We start from the raw sequence: 21106 nt of genomic DNA, 5'->3' as shown, positions 1-21106 counted from the left end.
TGTGTTTGTTTTTTCGCCTCTGAACTGTTTGTTTGAGTTCAAGCTCATTTTTCTCAGTCAGGAATTTGAGCTGACAGCCCCCCGGGTTGTGGAGGATTTTAAAACAGGAGTGACAGAAGAACGGCCGAGTCAAGAGGGTCAAAGTGGAATTAGTCTGTGAAATTATTAGTCTGCTCTTACTCCGCTGAGGGAAAGATTTCCAGTCCCTTCCACTTCCGAAAAGAAACAACTCCACAAGGAAAAAATTAGGCTCCATCAGCTCTAACCAAAACAATTTTATTTCTTGTCTTGCACCTTCATAGCTTTATGTTGAAACTTATACATACATTGGCTTCAGATGCTGTTGTGGAGGAGGATGGAAAGAATTTTTCTATTTTCATTTAGTTTCATTTTGACATTTCATTGATTGCAAGAAGAAAGAAGAAGAAAAAAAAAGAAGAAGTGATCTCATTTCATACCCATTTAAACTGGTGCCAGGGAAAAAATGGTTTGGTTTGAATAGAACCACTGTTCTACTGCTCTGTCTCTGCAGGGCTCAGGGATGCTGGATCCAGAGCTACTTTTGTGGCTTTTGGTTCGGCTCCAAGATTCAGCTAAGCGGTATTTCCCCTTCCCCCCCCCCCCCCTCTGTCTGATCTGTGCTGCAGACACGTGCACAGTCTGTACATACACTGGTTTTTACACATAATGTAAAGAGCAGCCGTGTTGTCACACATGTTCCACCAGCCTCTCGCTCGTCTTGACACACGCAACATCCCTGAGCTCACCAAAACCTTTTTCTGACACAGCGGGGGCAGTCACAGTTTCCTCTCTGCCTCAGCTGAGAGGTGCGACAGTGGAGGGGGAGAGGGGGAGAGGGGGAGAGGGAGCAAACTGTCCGTCACTATGACATCCAAGGCTTTGTGGCTCGGAAAGCTTTTGGCTTTCAGGAATAGCAATGGTGACATACTACACCTTGGAGAACTCACAGGGCTCTCTGCAATGGTTCCTCTCATAAACAGCCTAATGCTTTGGTTCAGTGGCAGGCCACAAACTTTACCTGCTGTTAAGCTGCCACACCCCTTTTACTCTTTCTGTTTCTCTTAGTAAATGAAGTATTCATGCAATGTTTTCTGTAGCAAAAATTATGAGAGCTCAGCTTTTTCTTATATTGCATAACAGTGTTTGTGAAATCGCATTTGAACGTGAGCAGCCAAAACATGCGGCGACCATCTGACTAAAATTCACCATTGTGTAACTATCTTGAAAGATCTGGTGTTCTAAATGATAGAGATCAATGTGATTCTGGTCTTTCCCCAGCTCTGAAAACCATTCACATTTCCCTCGGTACCAATGAAAAGCAAGATGTTGCAGAAGTTGGACGTCTTCTCTGCGTCTGAACAACCAATTCTGCACGGCCGGTCGTGGAGAAATGGCCTGTTTATGATCATTGTGTGCAAAGAGGCTTGGCTTTGCAGGGAAATCCTCTAATAAGGACGCTCTGCGCCGGACTTCCAGATCCAGAACTGTTCTCATCCAGTTTTTTTTCATCCTTCCACAGTTCCCACAGTCTTTTACGGAACGTTGATTCAGTGCCTTTTTCACACCAGATGAAGAACACATGGCGAGGACTTTGGGTCGTGATGTTCCTCTTTCCGTTTGTTTTTTTTTTATCAAAAAGGAAAAATAGGACAATTCTTGTTCCTGCAAAAGGTTGAATTGACTTCATCATTCAGAGAATAAATAAACATCAGTAGAGTTATTTGAACTGCTTCCTGATAAATGCAACAAGCTGCCAAAAAATGTCACGTCATGAACATGACACAGCACTTTTACCTTTGATAACTGATGCCATGTGAGTGTGTCACTTAGTATTGCTGAGCTTAGCTTAATGAAAAAAAATATTCTTCACATCTGCACATTTGGATCTTTTCTCTGAACCCAAGCTAAAAAAACGTTACAAGCTTGTGGAACCTATAATCAGCCTCTTCTTCCCCTGTAAGTCATTTGCTGTTATTTTTTTCAGAACCAGATTCACATGGGAACTGGGCTTCTCTTTCGTGACTACAATGTGTGTTATTCACACAAAACATATTGACACAAAATCTTGCTTCCTTCAATTTTTTCCCAAGAAAGCCAAACACAACAGAAAATGTGATATTCACACACGACTCTGAGTGATACCCAGTGCTAACGACTACATGAGAACATGGATGTAGCCTGTGGCAACGTCTCAGAGTGCCAGTCCTTGGCTCACTGCAGCCGGTCTTGGCTGCCACTATTGCTTTTGGATCTCAGTAACGCAAGTTCCTAAATTCGATCAAGTCCAAAAAAGTTTTAAAGTAACCAGGACCAGCTTACGCTCCTCAGTGCCAACCTCACGGCTTTAATGGTGCCAACCATCGCCAGCTATTTCCTTCTTTGGCAATAATCTGAGGGAGCTCGATCGTACGCAGGACTCTTTAAAACCCATGCAGTCTGGAGCCACTTGAAGGGATTAGGCAAGACGCAATGTGATACGAGTTTACTACGGTAATATGAAGTCTGAGGGCTCAAAAAACGTGATGAAGCAAAAGAGTTGGATTTCTGTTGACTTTGGGTCAGCTGCCATGTTGCTGAACAAACACCTCCATAATGAGAATCTGCGAGCACGGGGCGGAGGGCGTCGACAGAGGCAGAAGTGGATGAACCCGCGTCAGAAGCCTGCTGTGAGACTACTTGTAATGTTTCTATAACAAATACAGGTTTGCTTTCAAGTGAGAGTGCAGACATTTTTTGGGTATCTTCGAGATGGTAGAAACTGATCTTGTGACCCCCGAGAAGCATGAGGGTGGTGGTTGTTCTGCAGGCAGCTGCTGTTTGCTTTTAATTAGTGCTGGTCCGAGAAGATGGAGGAGAAAAGGTTTCACTGAGAAGAAGCTTTGTCCCAACGCTCCACTTTGCAGTTTCCAAATCGTAATCGGAGGCAAAGTGTTTCACCGTCTTCACCGGTGGCCTGAGTGAAGAGTGCATGCAGCTGGGATAGTGAAAAGTACATGTTTCAGGCATGTCATTTTAATCAGCACCATGTGATTATAGTAACTCAAACAGTATATCGTGTACGTCTGTGACCCTGTTTGGCCTCGATTTGTTTGGGACCATAAATGTTTTTATATTATTCTCATTTTAAAGGTGTTTCCTGGTTCAGGCTTCAAACAGCATATCTAATATGGATTTCCTCCTTCTTCCCATTTCTAAACCCACAGACAGTTGTGATGTCACGCACGGCACAGGGAAGGAAGGCCCGTTGCACTTGGTTTAAATTAAATTACAGCTGCAGTCCATCTTGATATTATTAAATGGGTTTACATCTAAGATTCATACACACAATACAACCTCCTGACTGTTGTAAGACTATTGGTCAGACACCATCAGTCGTCTTATTAGCTCAGAGATAGATTTACAGAAAAAAAGGCCGAGCCACGTCACACCCAGCAAACCAAAGACCCAGACAGCTGACACTGCTGCTGGCAGGTTGCTTTCCTCTCACATGTGAGGAGGAAGCAGTAAGAAACTGAAAAACGGGATGAGCACAATGATTCACTGAACGGGGACTTTCCACTGAGCGTGAGAAGCAGCTGCGTCTGATCTCCCCTGATGTGAAAATGGAAATGTTCAGTTAATCAGTTAAACTTCTAATGTTCACAGAATAGTGGAATAAAGAGGGAAAAATTTAATTTGTAGATTTATTTCATGACAACACGTATGGTGAGTTTTTCAGCATCGATATTGTGATGTTTATTATAACCTGGTGCATGTTAAGTATATCGAAGCTGTCGTGCCACCATTCAGTAGCTGCAGAAGACTCACATCTGCTCACTGCAACACATCTGCTCACTGTTTCCTGTGCTTTACAAAGAGCTTACTATGAAAAATACAAAGAAATATCAATAATCTCCCTGATACCTCTGAGCTCCTCGGTGTTTCCCTCTGGAACACTTCATCAAGCAAATGTCACAGGTGCAACTTTGCTCACTTTCCAATTGATCCTTGAGAATCTTTCAGTTCTGCATTTAAAGCTGCTTTCAAACGGAGATTATCAGGAGGAGCTGTATGCGAGAACACAAATGTTCGCATCAGTTGCAGTGAGGAGAAGTGAGCCAAGAAAACTGATATTTCAGGGTGGAAAATAATGTGCTAGTAACGTAGAAGATGCCAACAAAGATTTGGAAAGACAATGAGATTCGAGAGCTTTCAGATGACAAGGGCCAACAATGGTGTTGAGTTGCTACAAACAGAAAACACTGTATAATAAATATGTTATGTACTGTCTCTTGCTCGCTCAACCCAGATAGCACCCACCTCACCCCTCATCCAGACATTTTCATGTTGTGATCACGTCCGACCCGGAGAATCTCCTGCTGAGTCCTTCATATGTGAAAGGTCAAAGTCCGGAGAAACTCTGAAAACGGCTTTCGTTTGATTTCATTTAGTTTCATACGCATTTTTATCTCCTATCCTCTGCACTTTAGTAGATATAAGTGAACTGTTGATGAGCAAGCGTTCATATTTATGAAAAGTTTCCCTTGAAGATGCATAATTATGGAAAGAAATCTCTGGAATCTGGTTTTTAAACGGTGCTTTTTAAAAGTGAATTATAGTTTAATTATAGTTAAAATACATCATACTGTTAGACACAATCCCTTTAGTCACATTTACTGCTTCTGCAAATGGCCGGCACTATTTTTGTATCCCTGCGAGAGCAACAAAACAACACACTGATTCACAGCCAAGAGTCACAGCACGTCAACAGGACATCACAGAGGGAGAGAGATGCTCGGAAAGAATTTGGTTGAATCAGGTCATCACACAGAGCTTTGCTCAAGAGCATTGAAAAGTCAAATGCAGGTGTTGGTGTTTTTTTCTTCCTCTCAGCATCATTGAATGGTCACCTGGGGTTTGATGGCAGTTTATGTAAATGTGTTTTAATTTTCAGTCTCTTTCTCAGTAATGGGTCCGTCACCTTGTCTACTTTGGTCGCACTGTGGTGTGAAACAGAGAGGTGTCACTGTTCTTTTTAAACTTTCATTCCACTGCTTGAATGCTTTCGCTCTGACAGCGTTGACAAGTCAGGGCCACTGTCGTTGGGAGGGACGGTAGTTTCAGACCCCCCCCCCCCCCCCCCCTCTCTCTGCTCTCCAGGGACCCAGACGGCTGTTCTCATGTGTCATGCAAACACACTCACCTGCTGCCTCCTTCACTTACGCACACATAAACACACACACACATTCTCTCAAGTTTTCACACATGCAAAAGTCAGGATAAGCACGTACACATCAATCCAAATGCTAACAAAGGTAATGCAGACACGAATTAAACATCACACTCTTGCACGTTTTATTAACGCCTTGACAATAATTGAATGCAGTCTTATAATAGAAGTTGTTCCACGTAGCTTCGTCCTTTCCAGATAAATAAAGAACAATAAAAATGTATTGCCTTCGAAACATGAACTAAATTGACTGAAACTTGCTAAAGAGTCAACTCCCTGTGGTCAAACACTGGTTTATGTCGTCGTTATGGACGTCGTAACTTTTACATAGAAGGTAATGTGAGAAAATCTGGTTCATTCAAGCTTCTATGAATCTGAGAAAATCATAAATTTCACAATGGAAAGAAAATGTTTCATGCGATGTGGTGTTGATGTTCCAGTGTTGAACGGCCACCACGACACGACATGTCAGCGCAGTTAGGTTATACCTCACAGTGACACAGGACACTGGAGGTGGCACCGGTCCAAAAGCGAGGGGAATCATCTATAGGGGTCTTGCCTCAGTGAGCCAACACTAACACAGGCAGACACCAGGGAGGATCCCCTTTCTACTTTACACATATTTGGCTTCTTCAGTTTCTCCTCATGAGTCTCTGCTTTGGACTTTTCCCTCCAAATGGAACAAGAAGAAAACTGAGTGATCCAAAGGGCTCTTACTGGAGCTGGCAGCGAGTATGCAACAGGGATTAATTCTCCGTTATCCCTCGAACCAAAAATAACCGAGCTTGCAAGCAGGCAAAATTGAAGCTGCCGTCTGCTGATTGGAGTTGATGCTGTAAAACTGTCATCTCCAAGATGAAGGGACAACAGATCTTTGAAATCAAACCTGTGTCGCTGTCTAAATGTGAAACCTCTGGGGTGCAGTTTGTTACGCTGCTTTTTCAAAACCAGTCACCGCAACGCTATGACTTGGCGATGGTCCACACATTCATCCACAACATTGGTCCCAACTGAAGCGTCTCCATGACTATTGGATTGATTGCCTGGACATTTTGTACTCACATTCGTGGTTCCCAGAGGATGAAGCCCTCTGACTTTGGGTAACATGCTCATGATGCCGCTAGCACCATCATGCGGAGGGATTTTTTAGTTTTTTAGTGAATCTACAACATGGAATGGCACAAAATGTGGACAGAGATTCCTGGTTCCTAGATGATGTATCCTATCCTTGGTGATACCCAGATTTTTCTTCTCGCGTCATGAGGTTGACATTTGTGGTTTTAAACTAACTGTCTACACAGCAACTGGATTCATTGTCATAACATCGGATACGGACATTCATGTTCCCCTCAGGTAGAAACAACTCATAAATAACTTGTGATGCGCTAACTTTTCGTTTAGCGTCATTTTCAGGTCAAAAAAGTATTTGCACAGTTTCTAAATAGGTCAAACTGGTCCATAACATTTTTACCATCCATGCAGACAGTTGCAGTTGTGGAATGCAGACTGTGTACCTGTCACTTGGAATCTGTTGCATGTGAAAGTGCACATGCACCCCCGTTATATAACGCCATAGATTTAATTAAATGTGTGGGAAATGCTGTAAATACATATAATACTGATCTTCTTTTCCTAAATTCATTATTTCAAAAATATTTGACATCTTTAACAACTTTGGAATCAAGACTTTTCTGTTTGCTGCTGCATTTTATTAAGTCAGATTGTTGCTCATGTTAAATCTGTCTTGTTGTATTTTAGCACATTTCTATTTTCTCTTCTCTTAATTATAGTTTACCTGAATCTCCAATCACTGTTTCTGTTATAGAGGATTATAGAGTGAGATTAAATGATTTAAAACACAGTCTGTGTGTTTAAGGCTGATGTGTTTAAAGCAAATGTTAGCATGCTAACACATGAAAAGATGAACATGGTAAATATTGTACCTGACCACAATAATCATTGTGAGCTTCTTAGCATGCTGGTGTTAGCACTTAGCTCAGCATGGCTGTAGACGATTTGCTTCTTATGTGGAAGCATATTTATCTACAGTATTTACAGAGGTCGTGTAAATTGTGTAATTTGCAGAAAGCATTAAATTAAATTAAATTAGTTCATGTCATCAGAAAGTCTTTTTGAAGCTGCAGATCTAGTGCAATAACGGCAACATTGTCAGCAACACAGTTATTCAGGCCGACATTCTGTTATCAGCCGTTAACAAAAGAATCTCAATATTAGTCAACCACCAAGCAGATGCTCCCATAAAGTAAATGCAATAAATCTGTTCCCACTCGAAGCCTGCTTAAAAGCATGTGCTCAAAGGGAATATTTCATGCCCTCATCTCACTGTAATGCCGTGCAGAGTGCACAAGTGAGGCCAGCCTCTTTAAATACGTGCAGCGGACATCCCCGCCCCTTCATCGGGTCACAATAAGGATTCACAGACCCTGCTGACCTAACAGGGCTCGTCCTTCTGGCCTCCAGCAATTAGACTAATCCCACAGACAAGGAAACGGAGACAAAGGTTAAGAACACAGAGCAGGTCCTTGCATTTTGGAGAGATTTATGGCAAACAATAAACATGACACGAAGGGATTTAAACAGGAAAAAACCTGCAGGGTAAAGGATTTCTTGTAACGTTAATAACATGACTTTGCTTGTCATGTAATTATCATGAAAGTGTGAACCCGTCTTTACAGCAGAGTCACTGATCAACACCCAAACATGACACATAACACACCCGATACCAACGGTGACTTTAGAACCTGTATTTCTCCTTTTAGCACTTGGTGGAAACAAACAAAAGGTAAATTAGGTCAAGTTAAAACCATCAAGTGAAGATATCATGTAGTGTCGTTCTCATCTCTTAGTTACACACACTGTCAGCACTGTGTGGTGTGTTTCTGCCAAGTTGGAAACTGGTCTGCGGCTAGTTGGTAAAGCCTCCATTCATTTATTTGTTGTGTTAGAAATGATCTATTGTTCTTCCTCCTCTGCCAAGGAGGTGATGTTTTCACCCCTGTCAGTTTGCTGGTTGGACTGTGAGCAAGATTACACTAAAGCTACTGGACAGATTACCACAAAACATGGTGGAAGGATGTGGTGTGTGTCAAATAAGTACCCATTACATCTTGGTGCGGATCAGGGATATAGGATTTCTTTTCATTGTTTTCTTCTTTAACATTGCGACAGAGGGCGTTTTTTATTTTTTACGTGCAGCTTGATTGAATTTAAGGGGACTGTTGGGACTTGTGTTCAGTTCTGTTTCATTTTTTCCCACGAGTAAATAAATATATTGCATAATCCAGATTATGCAAAAACTACTGGACATATGACTGTGTGCAGCTTGATTGAATCTGAGAGGACTGTTTGGGGGGGTATGCGCTCCACTGTGTGTCATTCGAGTTGATAAGGTTTTAAATGATGCACCGATACACAATCCACGTTTGATGTTAGGCCCCATTTAATACTCCTGATCTGGTGGAACATCATACACTCAGGAGGGACCTCATCAAAGAGCGTCCATATCCGTCAGGTTGTGACAATGATCCAGCAGCTGCCCATTTAGACTCTGCTGCTCCCTGTCCCTGGTAACCCCCCCCCCCCCCCCCCCCCCCCCCCCCCCCCGATGGGATGTGAGGTCTCGGGTTCTCTGAGCAACGTCAGACGGCAGCTTTCTGGTATCAGGGCCCTGCAGGGGTCTAATGGGGGTCACTCCAAATCTTACCATCTCCCATCGGAATAGCTGAGACGTTGCCCACCTCTGACAGGGATTAAGAAACAGGCTCGGTGTGAGTGCCGGCCGCGCTGTGGCCTCTCACTAATGTACTGCCATCGGAGAGCAGCTGTCTGAAGAGAGCCTGTTGCCGAGCAGATAAAGACGGTTCCGTGTGAGAGGCCGTGTGAGCATAAACACTGAACAGAGGTTGGGTTCACTGGCTTTGATGGTTGTGGCGTATGCATAGCTGCACCAGTGGTGGTCTTATCTGGAGAGGGTCTCAGTGGTGTGACCCAACGCTGACCCCCCCTCTCTGCCCCCTCCGTCTTGTGTAAAATGGAGGTTGAGCTGGCACCATCGGCCACTCTGAGATATTTGCAAGATTCCTCACAGTCCTCAAGTACGAAGATTTATGACTGAAACAGCAGCGGGCGTGTGTCCCGATGTCGGCCGGCTGCAGAGCTGGCACAGGGCGGGAGGCGAGCGGAACAAAGGTGTGACGACGTGCTCGTAGAATGACTCACACATGACTGGAAGAGGGTAATTTCTTTGTTTTAAAGATGAACCTTAACATGAAGTCGGTCATCCTCACCCAGTGGAGACCAAAATAAGTGGAGTCATGGGTAGTGACACCTCCAGCCCATGTGGAGATAATGCAGTCTGTGGAGATAATGCACCCATCAATCAAAGAGGCTGCAGGAACACAGGGGGGGGGGGGGACCAGATCTATAACTTTAACTGGCAGATACTTTTATTGGGACATTGGGTGTTTGTATCACGCTTCATAGTTACTATTCCTCCTCTTTTATTTATTTGTTCATTCATTCTTCATGAATTCAAGCAGAAACCTGGTTCCACTCAGCCTGTGAGTGTGCGTGGCCTCGCTGACATCTCCCTAAAAATAGTGCCCACTAATCCTCGAGTCCCCTCTGAGAGGTACTCCACATTACCAGGGACTGACTCGCAGATCATGTGTGTCCAAAACTATAAGAGACTAAGAGATTAAGGCTTTTAAATAAATATCTGCAGCCATATTATTATTGGAGATGTTTAGATTTAGATGGGAGTATCTATGCTGACACACTGGTGTGTCAAAGTGAAGAGCAGGCAGGAATCCAGAGGCAGCAGTGGGACTTGTTGTCTCGGGCCTCCATGCTGCGGTGCTGCACCCTCTGGTGGGATTGATGAACACAGCTTGTAGCAGCAGGCGCTCGTGTTGACAACTGCAGCAGCAACATGTTGAACCAGTGAGATCGTGTGTGTCGAAACCGACGCGGCAGGGGAGGTGTGCCGGCAGGGGCAGATTGAAACTGATCTGTGAGAGGTGATGTCTTAGTTCAAATCTGGTCATATTTGGAGCCTCGTTATTTCACAGGTCAAAGACAAAAAAGAAGTTAGCGCAGCTGGAACTGGAAAATAATTGTGGTTCTTAAGTAAAGTTCAAGTTTGCCAGCGTTTGGCAGATTGAGGGGAAACAAGCATTCAAACCTCCGCCAAGGCCCAACTGTTCGCATTTAAATTCGCTGGATCCCGATTTTTATTTGGATCTGCACCATTACAGAAACTCATAAATATCAGTCCCCTTAACAGATCAGATTTTTTTCATCAAGTCCCACGAATTATTCTCTGAGAAATAAACAAAAATGTTGAAAAATGTTCTATCTCACAATCTTAAAGAAAGGGAAAATAAATTCCTGGATTCGCCTCATGATCCGGACCAAAATCTAATGGGTTCTTTCCAGACACATATCACATCCTTCCAAGTTTCATGGTATTCTGTTTAGTTGTTTAGTCGTTATCCTGCTAACTAACACAAATAAACACATAGGAAAACAATCTCCTTGGTGTGGGTAATAATAGAATTTTAAAAATACTTTATAATCTTATCTCGCTTTATCTCAGTCTAGTTATCTAAGTCCACATACACTTTTAGTGTCCTTAACCATGAATCCTCGCCTCCTCCTTCTTTTCCATCTCTGGGCTTCTGTTTCATTTTAATTAAATCGTTTCCCTTCTTTTCAAAGACCGTTATAACACAGTTGCATTGCTCAGGGCTTTCCACTGCATGGTGATCAAATCTGACGCACCCCACTGGGAGGGACGAGGCTCAAATTAACCAACTGCCCCTCGGTCCACTGGGCTCCACCTCAGTTCCTTATCACAGGCGGCTATAAGTCATTTAAAGCACATAAGTTCTGCACGATGATAAGTGTGGCATGTGGAAGGGGACATAAATCGTGTTTGTGATTCACTTCAGCTGCAGATGGCTGATAACTGTGTGCCAGGTCTCCCTCTCGCCACCAGAATATACTGGGGGGTGGGGGGCAGCAGATACTGGCAGGCTCCCCCTGTTGGGATTCTGTAAAAGGAGACCCAAGTGAAATGGACAGCTGAGCCAACACGCATGACTTGAACATCAACTGCGAGGCCTGCCCTCTGGTACCATCTCTAAATCGGTTTTCCTGTGGTTGGCGTGCTCTCTCTTGGGGAGAGGGTATTTCCCCCTTTAATAATCAAAATTCTAATGTGCCTCAGGAGAAAACCAGTCAGACCAGAGTACAAAACATTCCCAAACTATCAAATTAATAACAAATGCTGATCTGCTGATTCATGTTTCAGATGATCATTTTTGACAGTGAGATTCAACCAGTACAGAACATCTGTATTATTTTATTTTTCTCATCTCACAAACTATAATGTTCTCAGTGAAGCATTACCAGGGTCTCAACAAGTAGTTTACACTTTTTAAGACCTTTTTAATGAATCAAATTTAAGACCTATATATGTCAAGGATGACAGATATGAAGGAGTCAAAGAATTACTTTCATTTCCCCATAATTGAAGATAAGCCTCGTTGAGAATATCCCTCAAAATGCCACGTTATCTGACAAAATAGTGTGTCCATTATATTTACAACAAATTTTATAGCTTAACAGAAATAAATGAACATTAACATAACTAAGACCTACAACGTATTTAAGACCGAGCACATAATATATTGACTGGCCGCACCAAATTGCATCTACTCATAGATATCAGTCCCCTATGTCTGTTCAAGAGCCATAAAATATTCCCGGGAAATCTGTAAAGATGTTAAAAATCGGTTTATCTCGCAATGTCAAAGAAAGTGATATTTAATGGTTTTTTTCTTGGCGTAAGTTCCGTGGAAATCGGTTCAGTAGTTTTTGTGTAATCTTAATGACAAACAACAACCAACCAACAGACAAACAAACAGAGGGGAAAACATAACTTCCTTGGCGGAGGTAATAATCCCTGAATGCACTGACTCCATATTTATTCGGGACAAATAGACGAGACCACGGACTGGACAGCTTGTCTTTAATAAGACTTAAGATACTCCCACTGACCTTGTAACACACATCAAAATATATTTGTAGCATTTACACGCGTCAGCATTTCAAATACACATGAGTCCACGACGTCTCAATGCAAACGAGAGAAATGAGTCATGCTTGCACATGTGAAATACTGTTAAATAATGCAGTAAATCCCTGTTTTCAGGGATCTCACCTCGGATCACTTGTGATTTCTTAATTGTAAATGTTGCACAATCATTACATCCAATTCTGCATACAATCAATCTGAACATAAATGTGTATGTTTACACGCAGTAAGAAGCCGTTGCATGTGAGCTTACATTTCAAATCTCTCCAGATTCCTCATTTTAACTTTACAAAAATCTGATACATGAAGCTTTTTACAGACCAGGATGTCGAATACCTGGGTTTTTACTGAAGTGTACTCAGAGCAGAGCAGCATCCAATGACTCCCTTTCATTCTGAAATCCACAGACTCTTTCCTCTGTCTGACAACACAAAAGTTCATTTACATTATTCACAAAAATGTACCCAGTCTTTTCATATTCCTCTTTCAGTAGCTAAAGACCAAAGAAATCAAATGCTTCTTTTTTTTCAGCTTATCATAATGATTACTCAGCTGTACTGTAATGTACAAAAGATGACACTGTGGAGTAATAAGGTGCCTGGAGTCGGTGCCACAAAGATCTTTACAAATGTTAACACTGATGCACCCGTGTTGCAACCTGCACCCTCTCCTTTCCTTGTCTCCTCCGTCCTCTGATGCTTGGTCATCATCTTCTGTGGCCACTTTATCTTCAGAGAAGTGTTCGCTCTTCTGAGCTGAGAAGAAGGTTGTTGATTGGCACAGGTCACAGGGGGGCTCCCGCACCCCACGCCAGCAATGGCAGGGCTGCGAAAGGTCAGTGGCCTTGGGTGACGAGCCCTTCAACACTGGAACATGTCACAGGACCTCTGTGAGGGAGGCACAGAGTAGAGGGATCAGAAAGCAGCGCTGCAGCCAGTGAGGATTAATCAAAACTTGCAAGCTGGCACAATTTATAGCCAAATAACGGTCGTTAACCTGAGTAATGACGTGGACTGTGACCCTCTGACCCTCTGACGATGCTAAATGCAAAAGGATGTTGAACATGTTGCAGGAGGCATGAGCCCATTAATCTTTCCTGACTCGTTTACATGGGGGTAACGACCAGGCCTTGACCTCCTTTATCAAAATCAAATAGTCTAGAGTTTTAATATTCTCAATCATTAACGTCTTGTCAGGTCAAAGTCGTGTTAAGTATCATGAATTTTCAAGAGTGAAATGATCGGAGAGTTGTTATACAACAGAAAAGAGAAATCAAAAGCAAAACATATGATTTTAAGGAAGATGTGAGGAGGGTTTGCAAAGATGACTGCCCTCCATTTACTTTACATGATCTTTATGACTGCTGACTTGTTTTCGGCGAACAGGTGAACGTTAAGATCTAAAAGGAAGAGAAAGAGTAGGCTGCTGCTGACGGTGTGCTGGAGCTGGTTGAGTGAGGAGTGATATGGTGCTTAATTGCGTCGGGGTCTTGTTTCTAACCCCTGCCAGTGAAGCACTTGTGGATAGGGTCTCCTCGTCGCCTCAGCCATTCAAGGAATTCCTAACTGGGTTCAGGTCCAAGTAAGCGAGGCTGCTGAGTAAAAGCTGTCATCGGCATAAAGGTAAGCCGCCTATCTTCACCCTTCCCTACACTATGTCTTCCATATTGCATCTCCACCCTCTTTGTTGGTGTTGTGTGGGGTTCCTCTGTGCCACGCCATCCTCCCCGCAGGAAGTACTCACTGTGACACGTTGAAGTATAAGTTCAGTTTGCTTCGTGCCAAGGACAACAGCACTAACTATGGTACCCTGCATTGCAGACTTTATTGGGTAATGTGAACTTTGCCAAGTGTAAAACCAGCTCGGAGGAAATAAGCACACAAGCTTGTTGCCAGTGAACCTCAGTTCTGTTTGCAGCTACTTTTTTATTAGAGAAAACAGCCAATAGAGTGCATAAGCAGTTCCTTTCACTCAAAATGAATCTAATTGAGGATATTTTTTTTAAGTTAAATTATTTCTGATTTAAATTTTTCTTTTACAGGCAAGTGAATATGGTTTGTGAATTTCCCCCCTAAGTATCAAACATTATAGCCAAAGCTAAAACCCTTTCTAAGCTACACTGTCTGGCTTTTTACTTTGTAAAACTCTTATTAACAATATTATGAAAGGTGATGTGAAGTTTATTTTATCAATGATACATAAGTCATGCATTTATTGTCTGTGAGAACGTTGCTGCTAAACTAGAAAAGCCTCAGCTTTTAACTGCTAATAGCAAGCGAAAAAGCCACATGCTGTTAACTTTAAGATTCAGATTTACAGTCATGGTTTTTATAAGGAACCTTTTGCCTAAAAATTGGTGAGAAAATCATCCCAATTAGCTTAGCGTAGCATTAGCGTGACGACAAAAAGCTAGCCTAGCTGGAGATAAAAAAACATCTTACCTGCCAGCACCTCTTATATTAACAAATTAACACACTTTATCTTGTTTTGTTTCATCTGTACAAAATGGCAAAGCTAAGCTTATCGCCAAAGCTTCATGTTTTTAGTGCAGACATGAGAGGATACATCCTAACAAAGTAGCAGAATTAAAAATCGTAGCTAGATCAGATCTTTCTTGCACAGAGCCCACCTGTAGTGGAACACCTGAACCAACAAGTTGTTGTTGGTGTGTTTTTTTTTCAGAGCTTTTATTCTTCATTTCTTCTTGATCATTTTAGCATATTAAAGGTCTAAAGTCTTGAACAATGTGTAGTTTTATATTATAGCCAGTGCCACTCTTGTGTATCGTATGGCCGAACCTTACCTGCAACATGCTGCGGCTTCATGGGGCCGGCCTTCTTCATGAACGACTCCTCACTTTCAAACGTGAGTATCGGCTCAGTGGCCATGCTGGTCTGGGAACTATCCCGCGCTCCGTTAGTGGTGTTGCCGTGGTTGGCGAGGTGGAGGATATCTTCAAAGTGGGAGGTGTCTCCTTTAGTGGAGATGCCGTTCTCATGTCTCATAGACTGGAGCCCGTTGACCACTTGGACTGAAGGGCTGCTGGTGAGAGGGGACACAGAGCAGAGCGTGGTTGTAGTTATGATGCATCAGAATGACTCATACAACCGATGAGTCACTCCACTGCTGTCCAAGTACAGAAGTCCTTCAAAATTTACCCCAAGAGGTCTCAAATACAAAGAATACACATTTCAAGTAACATCCTTCTCCCAGTATTACAATGGTTTACTGTGGGCCTGGATCCTGTGGCTCCTTGTATTTTCCGTTGAGGTTTACAACAATGCGAAAACCACCTAGACTTGATTAGGAGTCAGCTCCCGGCTTGGTTTTCTGGCACACAAGCTTTATACCGTTCATGGTGGTCCTGCATTCACATCCGCACAGAGAAACTGTCACTTTGATCTAAAAAGAGTAAAGGTTGTACCTTTCATTGACATTAGTTTGTCCATTTTCTGTCTTGTTATTGGGGACAGTGACCTCTGGCTTTGGCTGGTAGTCTGCAACTAGAGAAAAAATAAAAAACAGCCATTTATTCAGTGCGAACCACACACACCAACATGATCACATACATTCAACACCCCACCCCCCACCCCCACCCTATCAGCATGCTCAACCACAGGGTGACAAACTCCACAAATGATCAACCTTGGGCTTTGTTCAAGCTAATTTTAACATTCAGGACAGGGATGCTAAATTGCCCTGGGACAAACTTTCTATGTAGAACAGATCCCCCCTGACTCAGCTCCACTGAGGCCATGACTGTGGTTCAGACAGAGCCCCACACCCCTGAGCAGAATGGAGGCGTGCCTGCCAGGCCTCGAACCACATCAGTGACTCGCTAATGTCTTCCACAATTCACCAGTTTATCTCGCAGACCACAATGAGCGCCCTCGTCTTACTCATGTACTGTACGTGACGTGGAACCTTAGATGAGGACGGTGCTCAAGTTATTTACTTGGAACATGAATTGTTCCACAATTTGTAGGGAGAGGATATATGGGTAAAGTATATTTTATCATCTGTGTTGAAAGTAAATGTTTGTTAACGTCTCGGGACCGGGAGCCCACTCTTCCTTTCTGCTCCCTCAGTCCCAATACTTCAACGAAAAGCAAGAACACATGGGCCCCATTGTGCAAAGAAGAACTTTAAGTGCAGCTGTGCAGGATATGAGGCAGATATATAATTTAATAACCCATGTAGGCCCCAGTGTGACTCTGACTCACAAGGGAACTAAAGTACAACAAATAACCCGGGAGTTTGTTTATTCTAACATGTGGAAGAGGTAAAAATAAAAGAAAGATGCAGAGGAGAGGGAGGGCAGTTATGTGTTGCCAGCTGTCGCTCTAAAGGTGGGATAAGAATGAGTTCATGTGCAAAAACAGATGAACATTCAAACACAATCTTAAACGTACTATGTCGTTAATTTTGATTTTGCTAATTGGAGCATAAAGAGTTAGAAATCCACTTTAATGGAGGATAAATTAACCAACTATTGTAAATAATCGCTGCAGATTAAGGGCTTGAGGTTGGTGATGATTTTCTTCCATCACTCCAGTCCTAACAGATGTTCTGCTTACCTTTGCTGCCCTCTGCTTCTTTGTCGTTGACATGTGCAAGTGGCGAGGACTTTGTTTCTTTCTGTGAAGACCAGAGATAATTTCAGTCATTTAAAAAAATTGAACTGATAAATGTTAAAGTTTGATTTTGTTCAAACTGAACAACAACTGTACCTTCTCGCCTGCATCCGTCTTGCGGGTCCTCTTCATGATCTCATCCAGACGCTGAGAAAAGAAGAGAAGATGAATGAGTGTGTGTTTGTTTGTAGATTTTCTCTGATGATTAGTGACACCAACACAGTAAGGGTTGTGTGTAGCTAAAAGTAAAGTAAAGTTTTCATTAAGCCAATCAGATATGGAAGTTGTTAGTGAAGTATCAACAACAAAATGTCTTTGTTTAACTTTGTAAAAAAAATGTAAGTGCAAGATGCAAGATGCGCCCACACACATTGTTGGACTGCTTTGGTCTGAAAATTAAAACTTGGGTCATTACTTCTCTTCAGCAGTGTAATATTATAGTTTATATATTATGATTTTGGTTATGACTTGACCTGGTCGATACGTGTGCATTATGCAAATGTTGGGCTTTGTGATGTCACATGACATGACGATTCTGTGGAACTATCAGCCGGATTACTGACAACATGTTTGCATAACTTTTACATGCACAAAAAAAACCTATAACACACTCATGGAAAGAATTGTATACATATTGTCTCCTTTAAATGAATAAACTGAGACTCTCATGTCTTCAGGTGGAGGACTGTGTCAATAATGACGAAGCAGCACTTGTGTGTTCAGCTGCATCGACAGCGTAGGATGAGTGAACAGTGAATAGAAGGGGATGGATGATCAGACTGTGCTGAACTCACACACTGGGCCGCTGTGCGAGGCGTATTTGTATGCTCTGAGGGAGGTTTGATACAAGATGCGACCTTCATCTGAGGACACAGCGAGTCGGAGACAACTCGGCCATAACTGCAGCTGCCACTCATAAAATGTGAAGCATATTTAAGTTCCAAGGTTTTTCATGCATGGCTTAACATCTGGACTGGAGAATCTTGTTGTCTAATAAGTTGCCCCTCAGGACACTTTTAACCAACTCGAACAATTCTCTCAATTGAGGTGATAAGAAGAGTGGGCCAGTCTGTTTTGGTAGAATACAGTAACAGTGTATAGTACAGTGTGACTAAGCAGTGAGAACATGCTGTTCCTGTTGGCTAATTCCAGGATGAAGCCAGGCTTCGTTTCCCTGAGCCAGGCCTGGCAGGTCCAGATAAGAGCCTTTCACACAGAAGTTAGGGATGAGGAAAGAAAGAAAGCTAACACACACACACACACACACACACAGAGGCGTGAGTTAACTGTAGATATGGGTGGGATCATTGAGTAGAAGGCAGTGTGGTCACATAAAGTAACTGAGCAGTAGCAGCAGCAGCATCACACACGCACGTATGAGCACATGTGTGGAAAGATGTGCACAAATTCACATAGATGACCGGCACAGAAAGCCCTCTATTATTAGTGTTTATATTTAGCTTCACGCTCACACACTCTAAGCCATCTGAAATCGTGGCATGCCGACAGCTGATCCAGGATAAACCAAAAACATCATTCATCTTGGTTTCAAGGACTCATTTGGAAAGACGAACCACGGAATAGAATACCTCCACTGCGGAGCGCTCGCTGTAAAATGACAGCAGAATTAATTTGTGTTGCTGTGGGATGTGTGCAGTTTAGATCAGTGCTGGCACTCGAACTATAAATTAAACAAAAAACTATTTAGAGGCAGTTTTTCCACTAAATAAATCTAAATTAGGATTTTTCTCCTCCTGCACCAAAGGTATCTTGTTTCTTGTCTATTAAGAAAGGAAATTTCCATTTTTTTATTGGTGACTTTAAAACCCAGCTGAAAGGACAGATGTCCTTCCCTACCTTTTTTCTCTCCAGCCTCTCCTGCTCCTCCTTCTGGAAGTGTTTCTCCCTCTCCAGACGCTGCTTCTCCGCCTCCTCCCGGGCTTTAGCCTCAGCCTCCTCTTTCTGAAATAGACACAGGCGGGAATCCAACCACAATTTTAATGCTGGCAGAAGGAGGTGGGGGGACAACTTCAGCCAAAAGAACATGCCTTTTACGTAACAAGGGTGTGGCTGCTCCCTTTGCAATTGTTGTTTAGAGCCACAAAGGGGATATTTTCCTATAGCTTTGTGCCAAAAATATCTATTTTCAACATTTACAGCTTCGCAAGGCCCATTCACAGTGAAATACAATACTTGAGCCTTTGCATAATTACATTTGATCATGTTTAACCACAAACGCCCTTTCTGTGAGCGACCACAAGGGGGTGACAAAGCGTAAGGGCTGAACACTGGATATTTACAGAGATAATAACGAGCCAGAGCATCAGGAAGATTCAATTATACTCATGCAAGTTATTTAGTAAACTGAAATGTAGGTTTGGATTTATATTTGCTGTCAGTGGACTTAAAAAAAAAAACTGGACTGTGTTTTTGGAAGAGCCTGTTATCACATGAGGTCAGCGTGAGGTGAACAGCTGAGCAGAGACAGTAAACAAGTGTCACTGAAAAACACCACAAACTGGTTGTTTACTAAAGATAGTGGAGAGTGTCGGTTTGTGGTGTGACGGGCAGAGAGCCTGGGACTGATGTAAGGATGCAGTGTGTGTGTGTGTGTGTGTGTCTGTGTGTGTGCGTGTGCGTGTGCGTGTGCGTGCACGTGTGTGTGTGTGTGTGTGTGTGCCACAACTACTTCATCATACCTGTTTCTGCAGGCGCAGGTTCTCCTCCTGCTCGGCCTGAGCTCTCTCCTCGGCCTCCTTTTCATCCTGCAGCCGCTGGACTTCGTCTCTCTTCCGCTGCTCCTCCGCCATGGCGCGGGCCTCCTCCTCCCTGAGTTGCCTCTCCTCTGCCTCCCTGGCTATTCGCTCGACTCTCAGGACCCTGGAGACATCACAGACAAAGTTGAGAATAAGCATTTCAAACAAAAAACACGTACTAAACTTTCTGAGTGTGGTGAACAAATTTAAAATGATTCCATTGATGGGACATTTCCTCTTTAGTTTACACTACTCGTGTGCTCTGCTGAGCTGACACTAGAGCCCAAGCAGTAGGAACCAAACTTTTAAAGGGAATGGAAACAACTGGAAGTATGAGAGCCAACAAGTGATCACATCAATAGCCAAGCTGTAAATAGTGACTTGCTGTGGTTAGAATCAGCCAACAGGCTTTTTACAGTTATTTACATAGTCACAGACAGAGCTGAGTGAAGTTTTATTCAGACATTAATGTTCTGCGATGATGCATGAAGACTTCCTGATTGGTTTTACTAAATAAACTCAAAAGTAGGGCTGTGCATTTGAACAATATCAATGGTTATTGCAAAACCGCAGCATTCATCATTATCTGAGAGTTTAAAACCTCAGGAGCAGAAGTAATGACATAAACTGTGATAATTATCAACTGATGATCCAGCCCTAAAGGAAATATCTTTGTTGAGCAGCAGTGTATGCACCAATAACCATTTCACACTGGAATCACTTCAGAAAAATCACTTCACTCTTTGTCTGAGGGGAATGTTGCAAATTGGCTTTTTAATACAGTTCACATTATATAACAATCTGCATTTGTGATGGCAGATTTAAAAAAAGGAGCTTTAGGAAAACAGCCTGGGAATTACTTCCACTGAGCTGTGAGTCTGTCGTGTTTAAGATTCACATCATATCTTGCAAAGTCAAAAATGCAGACGGACCGAGCAGCTCTGGCCTGTTCTGACCCGCTCTGTGTGTTGAAGTATATCAAAAACCCTCTGACCTCTCCTTCTCCTCCTGTTCGCGCCGCTCTTGCTCCTCCCTCTCCCTCTGCTCTCGGGCCTGCCGGCGTCTCTCCGCCAGGATGCGTGCCGCCTCCTCAGGGTCGTTGGTGCCCGCCATGGGCTTGCCTGAAGGAGATGGCGTTGGCGACGCTGTGGAGGCAGAGGAAGCCGAGTGACTCGGCTCAGGTGAGGCTCTGGCTGTGACTGGCGTGCTCGATGCGTGGGGTGAGGGAGCAGCTGAGGATACTACGATGGCAGGAACCACAGGGGAACCTAAGTTTGATTAAAGGAGAGGCAACATACATTAGGCAATGCAACTATTTGTGTCTCTCTACCAGTTAGGACTTTTAAAGTGGTACTTTTCTAAAAGA

The 21106-nt window shown here is 43.1% G+C and overlaps 2 protein-coding genes and 1 long non-coding RNA gene across 10 annotated transcripts in view; 1 reads left to right on the top strand and 2 right to left on the bottom strand.

Annotated features, from left to right (window-relative positions):
- The window catches only part of LOC117777400 (hemicentin-1-like), a 1765934-nt gene that overhangs the window by 197139 nt on the left and 1547689 nt on the right, over nucleotides 1–21106 (bottom strand). The gene's annotated exons all lie outside the window — the stretch shown is intronic.
- Nucleotides 1007–15148, top strand: LOC117777479. Its single transcript, XR_004616614.1, has 4 exons — nucleotides 1007–1018; nucleotides 10385–10389; nucleotides 14576–14895; nucleotides 15033–15148. It is a non-coding gene; the product is annotated as an uncharacterized LOC117777479 (long non-coding RNA).
- map7d1a (MAP7 domain containing 1a) overlaps nucleotides 12663–21106 on the bottom strand; it is a 36815-nt gene continuing 28371 nt past the window's right edge. For 5 of the 8 annotated variants that reach the window (XM_034612186.1, XM_034612185.1, XM_034612188.1 and 2 more), the window contains 8 exons: nucleotides 20735–21008; nucleotides 19684–19864; nucleotides 18842–18946; nucleotides 17081–17131; nucleotides 16928–16988; nucleotides 15775–15853; nucleotides 15154–15392; nucleotides 12663–13237 (listed from right to left, as the gene is read on the bottom strand). In XM_034612186.1, coding sequence (XP_034468077.1) covers nucleotides 13227–13237; nucleotides 15154–15392; nucleotides 15775–15853; nucleotides 16928–16988; nucleotides 17081–17131; nucleotides 18842–18946; nucleotides 19684–19864; nucleotides 20735–21008 — 1001 coding nt within the window. In that variant the 3' untranslated portion in view covers nucleotides 12663–13226. Of the gene's footprint in view, nucleotides 13238–15153; nucleotides 15393–15774; nucleotides 15854–16927; nucleotides 16989–17080; nucleotides 17134–18841; nucleotides 18947–19683; nucleotides 19865–20734; nucleotides 21009–21106 lie in introns of those variants that run through there. The other 3 variants (XM_034612184.1, XR_004616600.1, XR_004616601.1) reach the window with 3 other exon arrangements.

This window comes from Hippoglossus hippoglossus, chromosome 16 (assembly GCF_009819705.1).
Source record: "Hippoglossus hippoglossus isolate fHipHip1 chromosome 16, fHipHip1.pri, whole genome shotgun sequence".
NCBI lineage: Eukaryota > Metazoa > Chordata > Actinopteri > Pleuronectiformes > Pleuronectidae > Hippoglossus > Hippoglossus hippoglossus.
Note: the sequence above shows the minus strand (reverse complement) of the source record. Positions and strands in the feature narration are given on the sequence as shown.